Here is a 21,084-nt window from a genome sequence, read left to right as displayed (position 1 = left end):
CAGAATATACTTTCTTCTCGAGTGCACATGGAACCATCTCCAAGATAGATGACATACTGGGTCACAAAACAGCCCTTCATAAGTATAAGAGAATTGAGATCATACCATGCATAATTTCAGACCACAATGTGATGAAGCTTGAAATCAACCACAAGAAAAATCTGGAAAACTTCCAAAAGCATGGAGGTTAAAGAAAACCCTAATAAGGAATGAATGGGCTAACTAGAAAATTAGAAAATAAAATTAAAAATATATGGAAACAAATGCAAATGAAAATACAACAATACAAACACTTTGGGATGCAGTGAAGGCAGTTCTGAGAGGAAAATGCATTGCAATCCAGGCCTATCTCAAGAAACAAGAAAAATCCCCAATACAAAATCTAACAGCACACCTAAAGGAACTAGAAACAGAACAGCAAAGACGCCCCAAACCCAGCAGAAGAAGAGAAATAATAAAGATCAGAGCAGAAATAAACAATATAGAATCTAAAAAAACTGTAGAGCAGATCAATGAAACCAAGAATTGGTTTTTTGAAAAAATAAACAGAATTGATAAACCTCTAGCCAGGCTTCTCAAAAAGAAAAGGGAGATGACCCAAATAGATAAAATCATGAGTGAAAATGGAATTATTAGAACCAATCCCTCAGAAATACAAGCAATTATCAGGGACTACTAGGAAAAATTACATGCCAACAAACTGGACAACCTGGAAGAAATGCACAAATTCCTAAGCACCCACCCACTTCCAAAACTCAAACAGGAAGAAATAGAAAGCTTGATCAGACCTCATAACCAGCAAAGAAATTGAATCAGTTATCAAAAATCTCCCAACAACTAAGAGTCCAGGACCGGATGGTTTCCCAGAGGAATTCTACCAGATATTTAAGGCACAGATAATACCTTTCTCAAGCTATTCCAAAAAATAGAAAGGGAAGGAAAACTTCCAGACTCATTCTATGAAGCCAGTATTACTTTGATTCCTAAACCAGACAGAGACCCAGTAAAAAAGAGAATTACAGGCCAATATCCCTGATGAATATGTATGCAAAATTTTTCAAGAAGATACTAGCAAGTCAAATTCAACAGCATATAAAAAGAATTATTCACCATGATCAAGTGGGATTCATTCCTGGGATGCAGGGATGGTTCAACATTCACAAATCAATCAATGTGATACATCACATTAATAAAAGAAAAGATAAAAACCATATGAACCTGTCAATCAATGCAGAAAAAGCATTTGACAAAATTCAGCATCCTTTCTTAATAAAAACCCTCGAGAAAGTCGCAATAGAAGGAACATACTTAAACATCATAAAAGCCATTTATGAAAAGCCCACAGCTAACATCATCCTCAATGGGGAAAAACTGAGAGCTTTCTCCCTGAGATCAGGAACATGACAGGGATGTTCACTCTCACCGCTGTTGTTTAACATAGTGTTGGAAGCGCTAGCATCAGCAATCAGACAACAAAAGGAAATCAGAGGCATCAAAATTGGCAAAGATGAAGTCAAGCTTTCACTTTTTGCAGATGACATGATATACATGGAAAGCCTGATAGACTCCACCAAAAGTCTGCTAGAACTGATACATGAATTCAGCAAAGTCGCAGGATACAAAATCAATGTACAAAAATCAGTTGCATTCTTAGACACTAATGAAGCAACAGAAAGACAAATAAAGAAACTGCTCCCATTCACAATTGCACCAAGAAGCATAAAATACCTAGGGATAAACCTAACCAAAGATGTCAAATATCTGTATGCTGAAAACTATAGAAAGCTTATGAAGGAAATTGAAGAAGATATAAAGAAATGGAAAGACATTCCCTGCTCATGGATTGGAAGAATAAATATTGTCAAAATGTCAATACTACCCAAAGCAATCTACACATTCAATGCAATCCCAATCGAAATGGCACAAGCATTCTTCTTTTTTTTTTTAAAGTTAATTTTTTAACGTTTTATTTATTTTTAAGACAGGGAGAGACAGAGCATGAACAAGGGAGGGTCAGAGAGAGGGAGACACAGAATGTGAAACAGGCTCCAGGCTCCGAGCTGTCAGCACAGAGCCCGACGCGGGGCTCGAACTCACGGACCGCGAGATCATGACCTGAGCCGAAGTCGGCCGCTTAACTGACTGAGCCACCCAGGCGCCCCACAAGCATTCTTCTTAAAGCTAGAACAAGCAATCCTAAAATTTGTATGGAACCACAAAAGACCCCGAATAGCCAAAGTAATTTTGAAGAAGAAGAACAAAGTGGGAAGCATCACAATCCCAGACTTTAGTCTCTACTACAAAGCTGTAATCATCAAGACAGCATGGTATGGGCACAAAAACAGACACATAGACCAATGGAATCGAATAGAGACTCCAGAATTGGACCCACAAATGTATAGGCAAGTATTCTTTGACAAAGCAGAAAAGAATATCCAATAGAAAAAAAGTCTAACAAATGGTGCTGGGAGAACTGGAAAGTGACATGCAGAAGAATGAAACTAGACCACTTTCTTACACCATTCACAAAAATAAACTCAAAATGGATAAAGGACCTGAATTTGAGAGAGGAAACCATCAAAACCCTAGAGGAGAAAGCAGGGGAAAACCTCTCTGACCTCAGCTGCAGGAATTTCTTACTTGACACATCCCCAAAGGCAAGGAATTAAAAGCAAAAATGAACTATTGGGACCTCATGAAGATAAAAAGCTTCTGCACTGCCAAGGAAACAATCAACAAAACTGAAAGGCAACCAACGGAATGGGAAAAGATATTTGTAAATGACATATTGGACAAAGGGCTAGTATCCAAAATCTATAAACAGTTCACCAACTCCACACCTGAAAAACAAATAATCCCGTGAAGAAATGGGTATAACACATGAATAGACACTTCTCGAAAGAAGACATCCAGATGGTCAACAGGCACATGAAAAGATGTTCAATGTTGCTCCTCATCAGGGAAATACAAATCAAAACCACACTCAGATATCCCTGACGCCAGTCAGGGTGGCTAAAATGAACAAATCAGGGGACTAGATGCTGGCGAGGATGTGGAGAAAAGGGAACTCTCTTGCACTGTTAGTGGGAATGCAAACTCGTGCAACCGCTCTGGAAAACAGTGTAGAGGTTCCTCAAAAAATTAAAATAGACTTACCCTATGACCTAGCAGTAGCACTGCTAGGAATTTACCAAAGGGATACAGGAGTGCTGATGCATAGAGGCACTTGTACCCCAATGTTTATAGCAGCACTCTCAACAATAGCTAAATTATGGAAAGAGGCTAAATGTCTATCAACTGATGAATGGATAAAGAAATTGTGGTTTATATACACAATGGAATACTACGTGGCAATGAGAAAGAATGAAATATGGCCTTTTGTAGCAACGTGGATGGAACTGGAGAGTGTTATGCTAAGTGAAATAAGTCATACAGAGAAGGACAGATTCCATATGTTTTCACTCTTATGTGGATCCTGAGAAACTTAACAGGAAACCATGGGGGAGGGGAAGGAAAAAAAATGGTGAAAGAGGGAGGGAGCCAAAACACAAGAGACTCCTAAAAACTGAGAACAAACTGAGGGTTTATGGGGGGAGGGAGGGGTGGGTGGTTGATGGGTATTGAGGAGGTCACCTGTTGGGATGAGCACTGGGTGTTGCATGGAAACCAATTTGACAATAAATTTTATATTAAAAATAAATAAAAATCACAAACCTATATTAGATACAAAACAAAAAAAATAAGAAAGAAAGTCAAGAATAATACTAAAGGAAACCAAAAAAACCACAAGGGAAGAGGGCAAGAGAAGAGGGAAAGAATAGAGAAGAACCATAAAAATGACTGTAAAACAAGTAACAACTGGCAATAAACACATTTTTCAATATTACTTTAATGATAAATGGATTAAAATAAATGGATTCAAAGACATAGAATGACTGAATGGTTAAAAAGGCAAGACCCATCTATATATTGATTACAAAAGACTCACTTCAGACCTAAAGACACACACAGTTTAACAGAGGAGGTATGGAAAAGAATTAAAGGTGACTAGGCCAACATGGTGGAGAAGCAGGGGGATCCATACTTCCCTCATCTCTCAAACAAAGAGGTGCTGAAGTCAAAGGACTTTGAATCCTAGAGTCTGGGAGGAAAAGAGACTGAATCTACCAGGAAGAAAATGGGAAAACTGGAGAAAAGATAGGCAGGTGATTGCACACTGGGGGAAATAAGAAAGGCCACATGGGCACGGACGGGAGGGATTCCCTTCTGCAGAGACAAAGGGAAGAGAAAGAGTGGCTAGGGAAGTGTAGGACCATATCTGGACAGGAGAAAGACCTCGGACTGGGACTGAGAGGGACCCTATCTCTAACTGGGGAGCTTTCTTCAGACTGGTGCTGGATCCCTGTTCACACACCTGGGGAGGAAGGGAGCCAGGCGTGGGTTAGGTGGTAGGTCAGGGGCACAATCCACAGGTGGAGAAAGCGGTCCCCTCCCTGGAGGGCTGTACAATAGTACAAAGCCTGCTTGCACCCACCACCTCCGGGCTCAGTGGCTGGGCCGAGGGTGTAGATCACTGTAGGAGAAAGTGGCCCCTCCCTGGAGTGCTGTGGAAAAAGACAAAGCCTGCCTGCATCTGCCTGCATCCGCCACCCCTGGGGCTTGGTGGTGAGGTCAGCAGTGCAGTTCACAGTAGGAGAAGGCAGTCTTCTCTGAAGTGCAGTGATACAGACAAAGCCAGCTGGGACCACATATCAGGCCGCACTGAGAGGGGCTTCCCCAGTGCAGGAGTGCATGGAGTGGGACTTTGAATCCTAGCCAAACGCAGGGTCAGGGGAGTTGGAGGAGAGAGAAGGACCACTACATACGTGCCCATGGCACAGTAAGGATGACTCAAATGGAGTCCACAGGGTCCAGGTCTGTTGAGACTGGGGTATCACCATTCCCCTCCCCCACCACCACCACTAATGTGGGGCCTCAGGAATCAGTCCCAGGGCCCATAGGGGAGGTGGGTCCAGGCTACACCAAACCATGCCCCTTCGCACTGGGTAACTGTGTAAACTGACAGACCCTGTGCACAGTTCTCCCAAACCAGTGATGCAGCACTGTCTAGATTAATTCTACATCAATTCTGGATATATGAATATATACTCCCCCCCAAACCCCATTTCTCCTCCTTATCTCTTCCCTCCTCTAGGCTGGTTACTCTGGTTGTCTGTCTAAACAGACATATTTAATCCATTCTCTTGATACATGTTTTACACCTCCTTCTTTATATTCCTTTCTCTCTTTCTGGAATAATCAAGCCATATAGTCTCTGTCTGGTTTACCTTATCTTCATTTCTTTTTGCCCACCTCCTTCCTTATTTTCCTTTCTCTCTCTCTGGATTAAGCCTTTCTCTCTGCCTAGTCAATGTTTATTTTTTCTTGGTTACCGCTCCTGTAATTTCTCTCTTTGTATGTGCTCTTCCATCAGCACAGCCTCCACCCTGTTCTTTACTTGTAGGTGTTTTTGGGATTTTTGTTTTAAGTTTTTTGTTTTTCTTTATTGGTTTGGGTGTTTGTGTGTTTTGTCTCCTGTTTGTCTGTTTTCCTTTACAGGGTTACACCAAGGAACAAATCAAAGCACATCTGGTGGAGGGTCCAAAATATCACTATGAGTAGGGTAATAAAATAACCAAAGTCACAACAGAGAGCAAGTAACAATCTCAAAAAAAACACTTCCTGAGGTGCCAGGCCCTGGAGTGTATGACCCCCCCCTTTAATGTATCAGTGCTCGCAGGTGCAGAGAACACAACAAGCTTTTAAAACACATAAGGGACAGAAAACTAGCCAAAATGATGAAATGGAAGAATTCTCCTGGAAAGAAATTCCAGGAAGTAGCAGCAGCTAACAAATTGATCAAAACCGACTTAAGCAATATAACTGAACAAGAATTTAGAATAATAGTTATAAAATTAATTGCTGAGCTTGAAAAAAGCATAGAGGACAGCAGAGAATCTATTGCTACAGAGATCAAGGGACTAAAAAATAATCATGATGAATTAAAAATTGCTATAAATGAGGTACAAAATAGATGGAGGTGGCCACAGCGTGGATTGAAGAGGCAGAGGGGAGAATGGGTGAATTAGAAGATAAAATTATGGAAAAAGAGGAAGCTGAGAAAAAGAGAGATAAAAAAATCCAGGAGTACGAGGTGAGAATTAGAGAACTAAATGATGTGATGAAATGGAAAAATACCTGTATGGTAGGAATTTCAGAAGAAAATGAGAGAAAGGTGCTGAAGGTGTACTTGAACAGATCATAGCTGAGAACTTCTCTGATCTGGGGAAGGAAACAGGCATTGAAATCAAAGAGGCGCAGAGAACTCCCTTCAGACGTAACTTGAATTGATCCTCTGCACGACATATCATAGTGAAACTGGCAAAATACAAGGATAAAGAGAAAATTCTGAAAGCAGCCAGGGACAAAAGAGTCTTGACATACAAACATAGACATATAAGGGTAGTAGGAGACCTATATACTGAAACTTGGCAGGCCAGAAAGGAATGGCAGGAATTCTTCAATGTGATGAACAGCAAAAATATCCAGTCAAGAATCCTTTATCCAGCAAGCCTGCCATTCAGAACAGAAGCAGAGATAAAGGTTTTCCCAGACAAACAAAGACTGAAAGGAATTCATCACCACTAACCAGCCCTAGAAGAGATCCTAAGGGGACACTGTAAGTGGAAAGTTGCAAAGACCACAAAGGACCAGAAACATCACTACAAGCATGAAACCTACAGATAACACAATGACTCTGAATCCATATCTTTCGTTAATAACACTTAATGCAAATGGACTACATGCCACAATCAAAAGACATAGGGTATCAAAATGGATTTAAAAAAAAAAAAAGACCCATCTGTTTGCTGTCTACAAGAGACCCATTTGAGACCTGAGACCTTTCAGATTGAAAGTGAGGGGATGAAGAACCATGTATCATGCTCCTGGAAGTCAAAAGAAAGCTGGAGTAGCCATACTTATATCAGACAAACTACACTTTCAATTAAAGGCTGTAACAAGAGATAAATATAAATGTCTATGTACTGAATTCAGAAGCCCCCAAATATATAAAACAACTAATCACAAACATAAGCAACCTTGTTGATAAGAATGTGGTAATCGTAGGGGACTTTAATACCCCACTTGCAACAATGGACAGATCATCTAGACAGAGTATCAGTAAAGAAACAATGGCCCTGAATGATACATTGGACCAGATGGACTTGACAGATATATTCAGAACTTTTCATGCAAATGCAGAATACACATTCTTCTCGAGTGCACATGGAACATTCTCCAAGATAGATCACATACTGGGTCACAAAACAGCCGTCAATAAATATAAAAGTGAGATCATACCATGCACACTTTCAGATCACAATGCTATGAAACATGAAATAAACCACAGGGAAAAGACTGGAAAACCTCCAAAAGCATGAAGGTTAAAGAACATCTTGCTAAAGAATGAATGGGCCAACCAGGCAATTAGAGAAGAAATTAAAAAATACGTGGAAACAAATGAAAATGAAAATACAACAATCCAAACGCTTTGGGATGCAACAAAGGCAGTCTTGAGGGGAAAATACATTGACATCCAGGCCTATCTCAAGAAACAAGAAATATCCCCAATACAAAATCTAACAGCACACCTAAAGGAACTAGAAGCAGAAGAGAAAAGACACCCCAAACCCAGAAGAATAAGAAGAGAAATAATAAAGATCAGAGCAGAAATAAACATTATAGAATCCAAAAAAAAAAAAATAGTAGAACAGATCAATGAAACGAAGAACTGGCATTTTGAAAAAGTAAACAACATTGATAACCCCCTAGCCAGACTTCTCAAAAGAGGAGAGAGGGGACCCAAATAGATAAAATCATAACTGAAAATGGATTTATTACAACCAATCCCTCAGAAATATAAGCAATAATTAAGGAATACTATGAAAAATTATATGCCAACAAAATGGACAACCTGGAAGAAATGGACAAATTCCTAGATACCCACACACTACCAAACTGAAACAGGAAGAAATAGAAAATTTGAACAGACCTATAACTAGTGAAGAAATTGAATCCGTTATCAAAAATATCCCCCAAAAATATGAGTCCTGGACCAGATGGCTTCCCTGGGGAATTCTAGCAGACAGTTAAAGCAGAGTTAATGCCTATCCTTCTCAAGCTGTTCCAAAAAAAAAATAGAAACAGAAGGAAAAATTCCAGACTCATTCTATGAAGCCAGCATTACTTTGATTCCTAAACCAGACAGAGACTGAGCAAAAAAAGAGAAGTACAGGCCAATATCCCTGATGAACATGGATGCAAAAATTCTCAACAAGATACCATCATATCAAATTCAACAGCATATTAAAAGAATTATTCACCATGATCAAGTGGGATTCATTCCTGGGCTGCAGGGTGGTTCAATATTCACAACACAATCAATGTGATACATCACATTATTAAAAGAAAAGATAAGAGTCATATGATCCTGTCAATCGATGCAGAAAAAGCATTTGACAAAATACAGCATCGTTTCTTAATAAAAACCCTCGAGAAAGTCAGGGTAGAAGGAACATACTTAAACATCATAAAAGCCATTTGTCAAAAGCCCATAGCTAATGTCATCCTCAGTGAGGAAAAACTGAGAGCTTTCCCCCTGAGATCAGGAACACGACAGGGATGTCCACTCTCACCGCTGTCATGTAATATAGTGTTGGAAGTCCTAGCACTGGCAATCAGACAACAAAAGGAATAAAACTCATCAAAATTGGCAAAGAAAACTCAAACTTTCACTTTTCGCAGACGACATGATACTATACATGGGAAACCTGACAGACTCCATCAAAAGTCTGCTAGAGCGGATAGATCAATTCACCACCATTCCAGGGTCCAAAATCAGCGTACAGAAATCGGCTGCATTTTTATACATCAATAATGTAACAACAGAAAGAGAAATAAAGAATATGATCCCCTTCACCTTTGCACCAAGAATCATAAAATACCTAGGAATAAACCTAACCAAAGACATAAAAGATCTGTATGCTAAAAACTATAGAAAGCTTATGAAGGAAATGTAAGAAGATACAAAGAAATGGGAAAACATTCCATGCTCATGGATTGGAAGAGTAAATATCGTTAAAATCTCAATACTACCCAAAGCAATCTACACATTCAATGCAATCCCAATCAAAATTGCACCAGCATTCTTCCCAAAGCTAGAACAAACAATCCTAAAATTTGTATGGAACCAAAAAAGACCCCAAATAGCCAAAGTAATATTGGAGAAGAAGACCAAAGCGGGAGGCATCACAATCCCAGACTTTAGCCTCTACCACAAAGCTGTAATCATCAAGACAGCATGGTATTGGCACAAAAACAGACTCCTAGACCAATAGAATCGAATAGAGACCCCAGAATTGGACCACAAATGTATGGCCAACTAATCTTTGACAAAGATTAGTGCAGCCACTCTGGAAAACAGTGTAGAGGTTCCTCAGAAAATTAAAATAGATCTACCCTATGACCCATCAATAGCACTGCTAGAAACTTACCCAAGGGATACAGGAGTGCTGATGCATAGGGGCACTAGTACCCCAATGTTTATAGCAGCACTTTTAACAATAGCCAAATTATGGAAAGAGCCTAAATGTCCATCAACTGACGAATGGATAAAGAAGATGTGATTTATATATACAATGGAATACTACTTGGCAATGAAAAAGAATGAAATCTGGCCATTTGCAGCAACGTGTACGGAACTATAAGTTATGCTAAGTGAAATAAGTCAAGCAGAGAGAGACAGATACCATATGATTTCACCATGTTTGCTGAGAAACTTGACAGGGAACTAGGGGGGTGGTGAAGGGGGGGAAGTTACAGAGAGAGAGGGACACCAACCATAAGAGGTTCTAAATACTGAGAACTCAGGGTTGATGGGGGATGGGGGAAGAAGGAAATTTTGTGATGGGCATTGAGGAGGGCACTGTTGGGATGAGCACTGAGTGTGGTATGGAAATCAACTTGACAATAAATTATATTTAATTAAAAAAGAATTAAAAATTAAAATAAAAATTTAAAAATAAATTAAAGTGGAAGTATGAAAAACATTTACCATGTAAGTGGAAGCAAAAATAATATGGGAATTTAAGAAACAAAATAGAAAAACAGTATGAAGTTCACTTAGAAAGTTGAAAATAGAAGTACCGTAAGATCTAGCAATCACACTACTGGTATGAACGCCCCAAGTGCAGAAACACTAATTCAAATGGATACATACACCTCTATTTTTATTTTAGCATGATTTACAATAGCCAAATTGTGGAAGCAGCCCAAGTATCCATCAATAGATGAATGGATAAAGAAATATGGTACATATATAAAATTAAATATTATTCAGCCATAGAAAGAATGAAATGTTGCTATTTGTAATGACATGGATGAAGCTGGAGAGTATAGTGCTAAGGGAAATAAGTCAGAGAGACAAATGCCATAAAATTTCACTCATATGCAGAATTTAAGAAACAAGACAAATGAGCAAAGGAAAAGATAGGAGCCACGAAACAGACTCTTAACTATTGATGACAAACCAATGGTTACCAGAGGGGAATGGGTATGGGGAATGACCACTAAGTGCTGTATGGAGGTGTTGAATCATTATATTGTACACCTGAAACTAATATTACACTGTATGTTAACTAATGGGATTTAAATAAAAACTTTTAAAAAAGGTAAAACTATTTTAAAAAATCAATAAAATCCTGTAGAATTCTATAGAATTTCTATATTCCCTGAGGTTTTTAATGTATCTGCACTATGGGATCATTGATACGACTATTGAGGCTTTTTGTGAGGTATAAATGCCATAGTCTTTGTGAAGTGCCTGATACACAGGGTCAATCTATAACAAATAATTGATAAATAAAAATTATGTTTCTTCCATTTCTCTTTTGGTATTTTTCATACACCATTTATTGTAAGATTTCACACTCTAAAACAGACTTCTGAATTGAAAAGCTGAGTCTGTAAAATTTATATTTATTCTTCTCTGTTAAATTTTCTTCAGATTTTGTCCTAAATATTTTGGCCTTTCCTATCTAATTGTACCTCTAGGAATTCATAGGGAATACATTTTCATCAAAATCAATTAATAAATTAAATATTATTAGGTATTAAGTATTTATATTGATGCTTACTAATTTTTATGTTAGACATTTCTTGTATATCAACCTTTCTATTCAATCTATATAACTTCTGACAGATCATGAATTTATCTTGAATATTTCTGCTGTCTTTACAGCCTGTTGAAAACTTCATTATTACCTGTGATTATTCTTCTCACTTTGCTTATTATCTTCCCAAATCTCCGTTTGGTTGCACATTAATTTTCAGACTCTTTCTGATTCTCACCTCCCAGAAAGACCCTTTAATTATGTTTAGAATTTATTGATGCATGTATGGTAGTATTTATTAATATACCCTAATTGTATATCCATTTATTATTACAGTTTTTTATCAATATTTTCCATTTAACTTGTATATTGGAGTTAAAAGTGGTTTACACATAGGGCACCTAGGTGACTCAGTTGGTTAAGTGTCCAACTTAGGCTCAGGTCATGATCTTGCAATTAATGAGTTGGAGCCCCACCTTGGGCTTTCTGCTGTCAGCAAAGAGTTGACTTCAGATCCTCTATCTCCCTCTCTCTGCCCCTACCCTGTTCTCTCTCTTAAAAATAAATAAACATTTTAAAAAGTGGTTTACATATTATTTCCTCAACATTTTTTGTTTTGGGGTAAAGACAATGTGAAAAAAATTGTGTCTCGTAAAAATATTTTTTATTTGTATTCCCCACAGCAGAATGCCTTGCTTTAGCCTCTACTCAGTAGTTTTCATTTGTGTGCATGACCTGACAGTAATGTTTGCAGAAATTAATTTGCACAAATTTATTGCAAGTCATAAAATCTGAGGCAGGGTAGATAAACTTGTTTGAATAAACATAATATTCTTTCTTTTGATTTCCACAACGGAAATAGGTAACAGAGTAGGCCTTATTGGTATAAGGGAACATAATGAAAGTTGTTCTTACTTTCTAGGGACAATTACCTTTTGCTGTAGTAGGGAGTATGGATGAAGTGAAAGTTGGAAAAAGAATGGTCAGAGGCCGTCAGTACCCTTGGGGAGTTTTACAAGGTAAATGTGATAAAAGTGAGCAGGCTTGCTCTGGAAAGACTGTGTGTGTGTGTATTCTCATAGTCCTAAAATATTTTAACTTGAGTCAGTAGTGGTAATTGCTGCTAAATAGTAAATTGAGAGTTACTAATTAGGAGCACAGATTCTTTTACATTTAACTGAATTCTCACTTTATAATTCATTCTCACAGAAGTTTACCAGGTGGTGCTTTAGAAAAAAATTCTTAGAGGTTTGGTAGAACCTCCTCATTTACCCCAACCTGACATATACATAGTATCTCTCTCTGCATAAACTACTACATTCAGAATGTTGGAAAGTGCTTTGAAGGAAAGAACTTTGAACAATATTAAAGTATAAATACCAGTCTTTAAAACCCGTTACATGAATTAATGACTACTTAATTTGTAAAGCATTAAGTGACCACCAGAGAAAAAGGATGGTAAGCTATTTAAAAAAAAAGAAATGTAATTTACCTTTGGAAAATTCATACCTATATACTTATATTAGCTATCTAACATCATGATGAATTGAAATATTCTAATAGGCGGTCATTTATTCTCTGGTTTATATGATTGTAATACAGATTATTGGGGATTGGATTATCTCCAATTATACTAGTTTCAAAAATGTTTTATTAATTGATATATTAAAAATTAAACTTATGAAACACACTTAAAAACAATATATATTTTTTTAACGTTTTTTTTTTATTTATTTTTGAGACAGAGAGAGACAGAGCATGAACGGGGGAGGGGGAGAGAGAGAGGGAGACACAGAATCGGAAGCAGGCTCCAGGCTCTGAGCCATCAGCCCAGAGCCCGACGCGGGGCTCGAACTCACGGACCGCGAGATCGTGACCTGAGCCAAAGTCGGCTGCTTAACCGACCGAGCCACCCAGGCGCCCCTAAAAACAATATATTTTAATGTATATTAAATTTGGCTACAATATCATGCACAATAAAGTATATATTGTGCCCAGTAGTCTGGATATGACAAACACAGGAAAGGGCCATATAAACTAATTGGTTGATTTTGGATATTGACTAATTTGGTCTCATAAATATGGGGTATAAATAGAAATAGAGAACTAAAACATGCATAACTTTTAATGTTTTCATGTCAGCAGGATTTACATTAACTAAAATAAAGTGTTTCATTAGTGAAATATTCTGTGTTAGCACTCAGTGAAATACCTTGGGGGACAGTTTGTAAAATACTAACAATATTAATGAAAAACTGTGCCGTACACTAATATAACATATTATTTCACTGTTTCTTATTTATTCTTTGACTAATAAACTTAAAGCAACTTTTCTGGTCCAAAAATAAACTCTGCCTATAATAGATATGTCCCATATAATCATAGTTCAAAGAATTATAGCTATTTAACAGAACGATCTCTTAGCTGTTATTTTAAATGTTTTTCATGCACATATCCACTCTAGAATACTGATTGGGTTGCAAGAATTAATGAGTGTTGTTACTTCCTTATTTTTCTACCTAGTGGAAAATGAAAATCACTGTGACTTTGTCAAGCTCCGGGATATGCTTCTTTGTATAAATATGGAAGACCTGAAAGAACAAACTCACACTCAGCACTATGAACGTTATAGGTGCTGCAAACTGGAGAAAATGGGCTTTACTGATGTGGGCCCAGACAACAAGCCACTTAGGTGAGTAGAGAAGAGCATATCAGAACAAGCTAATGGGTGATTTAGAAATCCCCTACAACGATGATATGCAGTCATTTGGGAATGAGAATAACTACTTTTCACATTCTGGGTCATACTGAATTTTTTTAATGTCTTATTTTTTTTATTTTAAAATATAATTTATTGTCAAATTGGTTTACATACAGTATGTAAAGTGTGCTCTTGGTTTTTAGGGTCAATTCCTGTGGCCTATAGCTTACATCCAACACCCAGTGCTCATCCCAACAAGCGCCTTCCTCAATGCCCATCACCCATTTTCCCCTCTTGCCCACCCTCAGTTTCTTCTCTGTATTTAAGAGTCTCTTATGGTTTGCCTCCCTTCATCTCTGTTTATAACTATTTTTCCCCTTCCTTTCCCCACAGTCTTCTGTTAAGTTTCTCAGGATTCACATACAAGTGAAAACATATAGTATCTGTCTCTCTCTGCTTGACTTATTTCACTTAGCATAACTTATAGTTCCGTACACGTTGCTGCAAATGGCCAGATTTCATTCTTTCTCATTGCCAAGTAGTATTCCATTGTATATATAAATCACATCTTCTTTATCCATTCGTCAGTTGATGGACATTTAGGCTCTTTCCATAATTTGGCTATTGTTAAAAGTGCTGCTATAAACATTGGGGTACTAGTGCCCCTATGCATCAGCACTCCTGTATCCCTTGGGTAAGTTTCTAGCAGTGCTATTGATGGGTCATAGGGTAGATCTATTTTAATTTTCTGAGGAACCTCTACACTGTTTTCCAGAGTGGCTGCACTAATCTTTGTCAAAGATTAGTTGGCCATACATTTGTGGTCCAATTCTGGGGTCTCTATTCGATTCTATTGGTCTAGGAGTCTGTTTTTGTGCCAATACCATGCTGTCTTGATGATTACAGCTTTGTGGTAGAGGCTAAAGTCTGGGATTGTGATGCCTCCCGCTTTGGTCTTCTTCTCCAATATTACTTTGGCTATTTGGGGTCTTTTTTGGTTCCATACAAATTTTAGGATTGTTTGTTCTAGCTTTGGGAAGAATGCTGGTGCAATTTTGATTGGGATTGCATTGAATGTGTAGATTGCTTTGGGTAGTATTGAGATTTTAACGATATTTACTCTTCCAATCCATGAGCATGGAATGTTTTCCCATTTCTTTGTATCTTCTTACATTTCCTTCATAAGCTTTCTATAGTTTTTAGCATACAGATCTTTTATGTCTTTGGTTAGGTTTATTCCTAGGTATTTTATGATTCTTGGTGCAAAGGTGAAGGGGATCATATTCTTTATTTCTCTTTCTGTTGTTACATTATTGATGTATAAAAATGCAGCCGATTTCTGTACGCTGATTTTGGACCCTGGAATGGTGGTGAATTGATCTATCCGCTCTAGCAGACTTTTGATGGAGTCTGTCAGGTTTCCCATGTATAGTATCATGTCGTCTGCGAAAAGTGAAAGTTTGAGTTTTCTTTGCCAATTTTGATGAGTTTTATTCCTTTTGTTGTCTGATTGCCAGTGCTAGGACTTCCAACACTATATTACATGACAGCGGTGAGAGTGGACATCCCTGTCGTGTTCCTGATCTCAGGGGGAAAGCTCTCAGTTTTTCCTCACTGAGGATGACATTAGCTATGGGCTTTTGACAAATGGCTTTTATGATGTTTAAGTATGTTCCTTCTACCCTGACTTTCTCGAGGGTTTTTATTAAGAAACGATGCTGTATTTTGTCAAATGCTTTTTCTGCATCGATTGACAGGATCATATGACTCTTATCTTTTCTTTTAATAATGTGATGTATCACATTGATTGTGTTGTGAATATTGAACCACCCTGCAGCCCAGGAATGAATCCCACTTGATCATGGTGAATAATTCTTTTAATATGCTGTTGAATTTGATATGATGGTATCTTGTTGAGAATTTTTGCATCCATGTTCATCAGGGATATTGGCCTGTACTTCTCTTTTTTTGCTCAGTCTCTGTCTGGTTTAGGAATCAAAGTAATGCTGGCTTCATAGAATGAGTCTGGAATTTTTCCTTCTGTTTCTATTTTTTTTTTGGAACAGCTTGAGAAGGATAGGCATTAACTCTGCTTTAACTGTCTGCTAGAATTCCCCAGGGAAGCCATCTGGTCCAGGACTCATATTTTTGGGGGATATTTTTGATAACGGATTCAATTTCTTCACTAGTTATAGGTCTGTTCAAATTTTCTATTTCTTCCTGTTTCAGTTTGGTAGTGTGTGGGTATCTAGGAATTTGTCCATTTCTTCCAGGTTGTCCATTTTGTTGGCATATAATTTTTCATAGTATTCCTTAATTATTGCTTATATTTCTGAGGGATTGGTTGTAATAAATCCATTTTCAGTTATGATTTTATCTATTTGGGTCCCCTCTCTCCTCTTTTGAGAAGTCTGGCTAGGGGGTTATCAATGTTGTTTACTTTTTCAAAATGCCAGTTCTTCGTTTCATTGATCTGTTCTACTATTTTTTTTTTTTTGGATTCTATAATGTTTATTTCTGCTCTGATCTTTATTATTTCTCTTCTTATTCTTCTGGGTTTGGGGTGTCTTTTCTCTTCTGCTTCTAGTTCCTTTAGGTGTGCTGTTAGATTTTGTATTGGGGATATTTCTTGTTTCTTGAGATAGGCCTGGATGTCAATGTATTTTCCCCTCAAGACTGCCTTTGTTGCATCCCAAAGCGTTTGGATTGTTGTATTTTCATTTTCATTTGTTTCCACGTATTTTTTAATTTCTTCTCTAATTGCCTGGTTGGCCCATTCATTCTTTAGCAAGATGTTCTTTAACCTTCATGCTTTTGGAGGTTTTCCAGTCTTTTCCCTGTGGTTTATTTCATGTTTCATAGCATTGTGATCTGAAAGTGTGCATGGTATGATCTCACTTTTATATTTATTGACGGCTGTTTTGTGACCCAGTATGTGGTCTATCTTGGAGAATGTTCCATGTGCACTCGAGAAGAATGTGTATTCTGCATTTGCATGAAAAGTTCTGAATATATCTGTCAAGTCCATCTGGTCCAATGTATCATTCAGGGCCATTGTTTCTTTACTGATACTCTGTCTAGATGATCTGTCCATTGTTGTAAGTGGGGTATTAAAGTCCCCTACGATTACCACATTCTTATCAACAAGGTTGCTTATGTTTGTGATTAGTTGTTTTATATATTTGGGGGCTTCTGAATTCAGTACATAGACATTTATATTTATCTCTTGTTACAGCCTTTAATTGAAAGTGTAGTTTGTCTGATATAAGTATGGCTACTCCAGCTTTCTTTTGACTTCCAGGAGCATGATACATGGTTCTTCATCCCCTCACTTTCAATCTGAAAGGTCTCAGGTCTCAAATGGGTCTCTTGTAGACAGCAAACAGATGGGTCTTTTTTTTTTTTAAATCCATTTTGATACCCTATGTCTTTTGATTGTGGCATGTAGTCCATTTGCATTAAGTGTTATTAACGAAAGATATGGATTCAGAGTCATTGTGTTATCTGTAGGTTTCATGCTTGTAGTGATGTTTCTGGTCCTTTGTGGTCTTTGCAACTTTCCACTTACAGTGTCCCCTTAGGATCTCTTCTAGGGCTGGTTAGTGGTGATGAATTCCTTTCAGTCTTTGTTTGTCTGGGAAAACCTTTATCTCTGCTTCTGTTCTGAATGGCAGGCTTGCTGGATAAAGGATTCTTGACTGGATATTTTTGCTGTTCATCACATTGAAGAATTCCTGCCATTCCTTTCTGGCCTGCTAAGTTTCAGTATATAGGTCTCCTACTACCCTTATATGTCTCTGTTTGTATGTCAAGACTCTTTTGTCCCTGGCTGCTTTCAGAATTCTCTCTTTATCTTTGTATTTCTCCAGTTTCACCATGATATGTCGTGCACAAGATCAATTCAAGTTATCTCTGAAGGGAGTTCCCTGTGCCTCCTGGATTTCAATGTCTATCTTCTTCCCCAGATTGGGGAAGTTCTCAACTATGGTTGTTCAAGTACACTTTCCACCCCTTTCTCTCTTTATTCTTCTGGAACTCCTATAATATGGATATTATTCCTCTTCTTTGAATCACTTAGTTGTCTAATTCTCCCCCTGTGGTCCAGAATTTTTAAAACTCTCTTTTTCTCAGCCTCATAATTTCCCATTATTTATCTTCTATTTCACTTATTCTCCCCTCTGCCTCTTCAATCTTCACTGTCATCACCTCTAGTTTATTTTGCACCTCATTTATGGCATTTTTAGATTCATCATGGCTATTTTTTAGTTCCTTGATCTCTGCAACAATAGCTTCTCTGTTGTCTTGTATGTTTTTTTTCAAGCCCAGTGATTAATCTTATGATTATTATTCTACATTCTTGTCCAGTTATAACGTTTATCAATCCTTTAGCTGTCATTTCTTCCTGGAATTTCTTTTGAGGAGAATTGTCATTTTGACTGGTTTTCTCTCCTTTATGTGTTTTAAAAGTTTGTTACATGCCCTGCACCTGCAAGAAGTACTATATTAAAGAGGTGTCATACACTGCCCAGAGTCTGTCCCTTCCATAGGTGTCTTTTGGAGTGTGTTACTTGCTCTCAGTTGTTGTGACTTTGGTTTACTTTATCTCTCTACTTCTCATAGTGATGCTTCAACCCTTCACCAGGTTTACTTTGATTTGTTGATGGAAGTAACCCTGGAAAGGAAAACAGACAAACAAAACACACACAAACAAAAAAACCCCAGAAAAACCCACAGAAACACCAGCTACAAGTAAACAATATGGTGGAGATAGTGCTTATGGAATAGGCCTTATCCCATACTAAGAGAGAAATGACAGGGTTGGGGAGAAAGAAAGGAAAATTGACCAGAGAAACTGTATGGATTAATCCAGAGAGAGAGAAAGGAAAATAAAGAAGGAGGTGTATAACATGTATAAAGCCAATAGATTAAATATGTCTGCTTAAACAAACCAACAATCAGAATAACCAGACTCGAGAAGGGGAGAGATAAGAAGGAGAAAAGGAAGGAAGACTATGTCTATATAATAAGAATTGTCTGAAAATTAAATCAGGCAATGCAACAGCGCTGGTCTGGAGGAGGGGCTGTCTGGTTCATCAGTGTCAATCCTGCTCTCGTAGATACACAGTTACCAGGCACAGAGGGGCATGGTTTGGTGTAGGCGGGTCCTGCTTCCACTCTGGGCTCACTGTTCATTCCCTGAAGCCCCACATTATTGGTGATGGGGAGAAAAATGACACCCTAGTCTCTCCTCCATGGACAGTGTGTCCCAAACCACTCTGTTCAGGCTGTCTTCACTGTGCCATGGGCTCAAACAAGGTGGTTTGTCCTGTTCCACTGATTTCTGTGCCTCCCTGCATCTTGGCTGGGACCTAAACCCCAATGTCTAAAGGTTCCCACTCTATACACCCTAAGTTTTGGGAAGTGCCTCTTTGCACTGCCAGATATATGGTCTCTGGCTGGCAGGTGCAGGCAGTCTTTTTCCTCTGAATGGTTATATACCTTCTTCCCACACCACTCCAGGGAGGGAATTGCTTTCTCCCTCTGTAGACTGCACCTCTGAACTAGTTACTGAGCTTGGGACTGGCTCTCCTCTTCCCCAGGTGTGCAAACAGGGCAGCTCGTCCAATCCGGAGAAAGCCCCACAGTTAAGAGATTGGATCTTTCTCAGTCCTGGTCTGTGGTTTTTCTCCTGTCCAGATACAGTCCTATGCTTTCCCACCCTCTCTTTCTCTTCCCTTTGTCTCTCCACAGAAGGTGATCCTTCCCCTCCATTCCTCTGCTGCCCGTTTTATCTCTCCCAGTTTGTAATCACACACCAATGGCCTGCCAGTTTGTCCCAGTGGGTCCCTGGAGGCATCTCTGTTACTTGGTCGCCCAGACTCTTGGAGTTCAAAGTCCTTTGCCTCAACACTGCTGTGTTTGAGAGATGAGGGAACTTCAGATCCCCCTACTTCTCTGCCATGTTGTATCCAAATGGATAATCTCAAATTTTGTTTTTTAATCATCTTCAGACTTGGAGAGAGTTGTTAGGAACAACATAATTAAAGGGCTCATTTATATGCTCAAAAAAGAGTATTCAATGTATCCAATATGTATATATGCTGAAATGTGTATCCAAAAGAAAAACATTATATTGTTTTTATTTTTGTATTTTATATGAAATAGATGTACATGAAGAAGGTTTCCAAATATTGGCAAGGCCTTTATTGATAAAAGCTGGCAAAGAATATTAAGAAGGATGACAAAGGACATTGAATGTTGGATGAAAGAGAGAGGAAAAGCCACAGTGGAATGTTGTAGAATTCAAGTGAAAATAGTTTGAGAGTAGGTGTATTTAGTGATATTTAAGTAGAATCGTTTTTGTGCTGCAAATGATGAGTGTGGTATGATCCAGGTATGCTGATTTTTTCAGGTATTTTGAAGACAAACAAAATTGAACTGGTTATTTTAACTGAATTATATTTTGAAAGATGTCTGACTTAATATTTAATTTTTATTTTTGGAGAAGAGATAGACTTCCTAAGAAAGATGTGAAAACCATGGGGCGCCTGGGTAGCTTGGTCGGTTAAGTGTCTGACCGGCTCAGGTCATGATCTCAGATCCATGAGTTCGAGCCCTGCATCAGGCTCTGTGCTGACAGCTTGGAGCCTGGAGCCTGTTTCAGATTCTGTGTCTCCCTCTCTCTCTGCCCCTCCCCTGTTCATGCTCTGTCTCTCTCTGTCTCAAAAATAAATAAACGTTAAAAAAATTAAAAAAAAAAGAAATGTGAAAACAAGATTTTTGTCACTCATAAAATAATTTTTAAAAATTAACTATAGTGATACACATTACATTAGTTTAAGGTGTACACATAATGACTTGACAACTTTTACATTCTGCTACACTCACTACAAGTGTAGTTACCATCTGTCACCACACAACACCATTATGATACCATGGACTTTATTTCCTATGGTGTACCTTTCACCCACTTGCCTTACTTATTTCATAACCAGGAGCCTCTACCCCCTCACTCCCTTTCACCCATTTTTCCCATCTCCCATTCCCCTAGCCTTTGGTAAGCACCAGTTTGTTCGTATTTATTTGTCTGTTCCTCCTTTTATTGTTTGCTTATTTGTTCATCTGCTTTGTTTTTTACATTCCACATATAAGTGAAATCATTTTTCTTTCTAT

At 38.1% G+C, this 21,084-nt stretch overlaps 1 protein-coding gene across 2 annotated transcripts in view; it reads left to right on the top strand.

Moving 5' to 3' along the window:
* SEPTIN14 (septin 14) overlaps positions 1 to 21,084 on the top strand; it is a 95,953-nt gene that overhangs the window by 57,053 nt on the left and 17,816 nt on the right. For both annotated transcript variants that reach the window (XM_049638735.1, XM_049638734.1), the window contains exons 7-8: positions 12,133 to 12,229; positions 13,734 to 13,902. In XM_049638735.1, the coding sequence (XP_049494692.1) occupies positions 12,133 to 12,229; positions 13,734 to 13,902 (266 nt within the window). The remainder of the gene's footprint in view (positions 1 to 12,132; positions 12,230 to 13,733; positions 13,903 to 21,084) is intronic.

Source organism: Panthera uncia, chromosome E3, assembly GCF_023721935.1.
Source record: "Panthera uncia isolate 11264 chromosome E3, Puncia_PCG_1.0, whole genome shotgun sequence".
Classification (NCBI taxonomy): Eukaryota; Metazoa; Chordata; class Mammalia; order Carnivora; family Felidae; genus Panthera; species Panthera uncia.
Note: the sequence above shows the minus strand (reverse complement) of the source record. Positions and strands in the feature narration are given on the sequence as shown.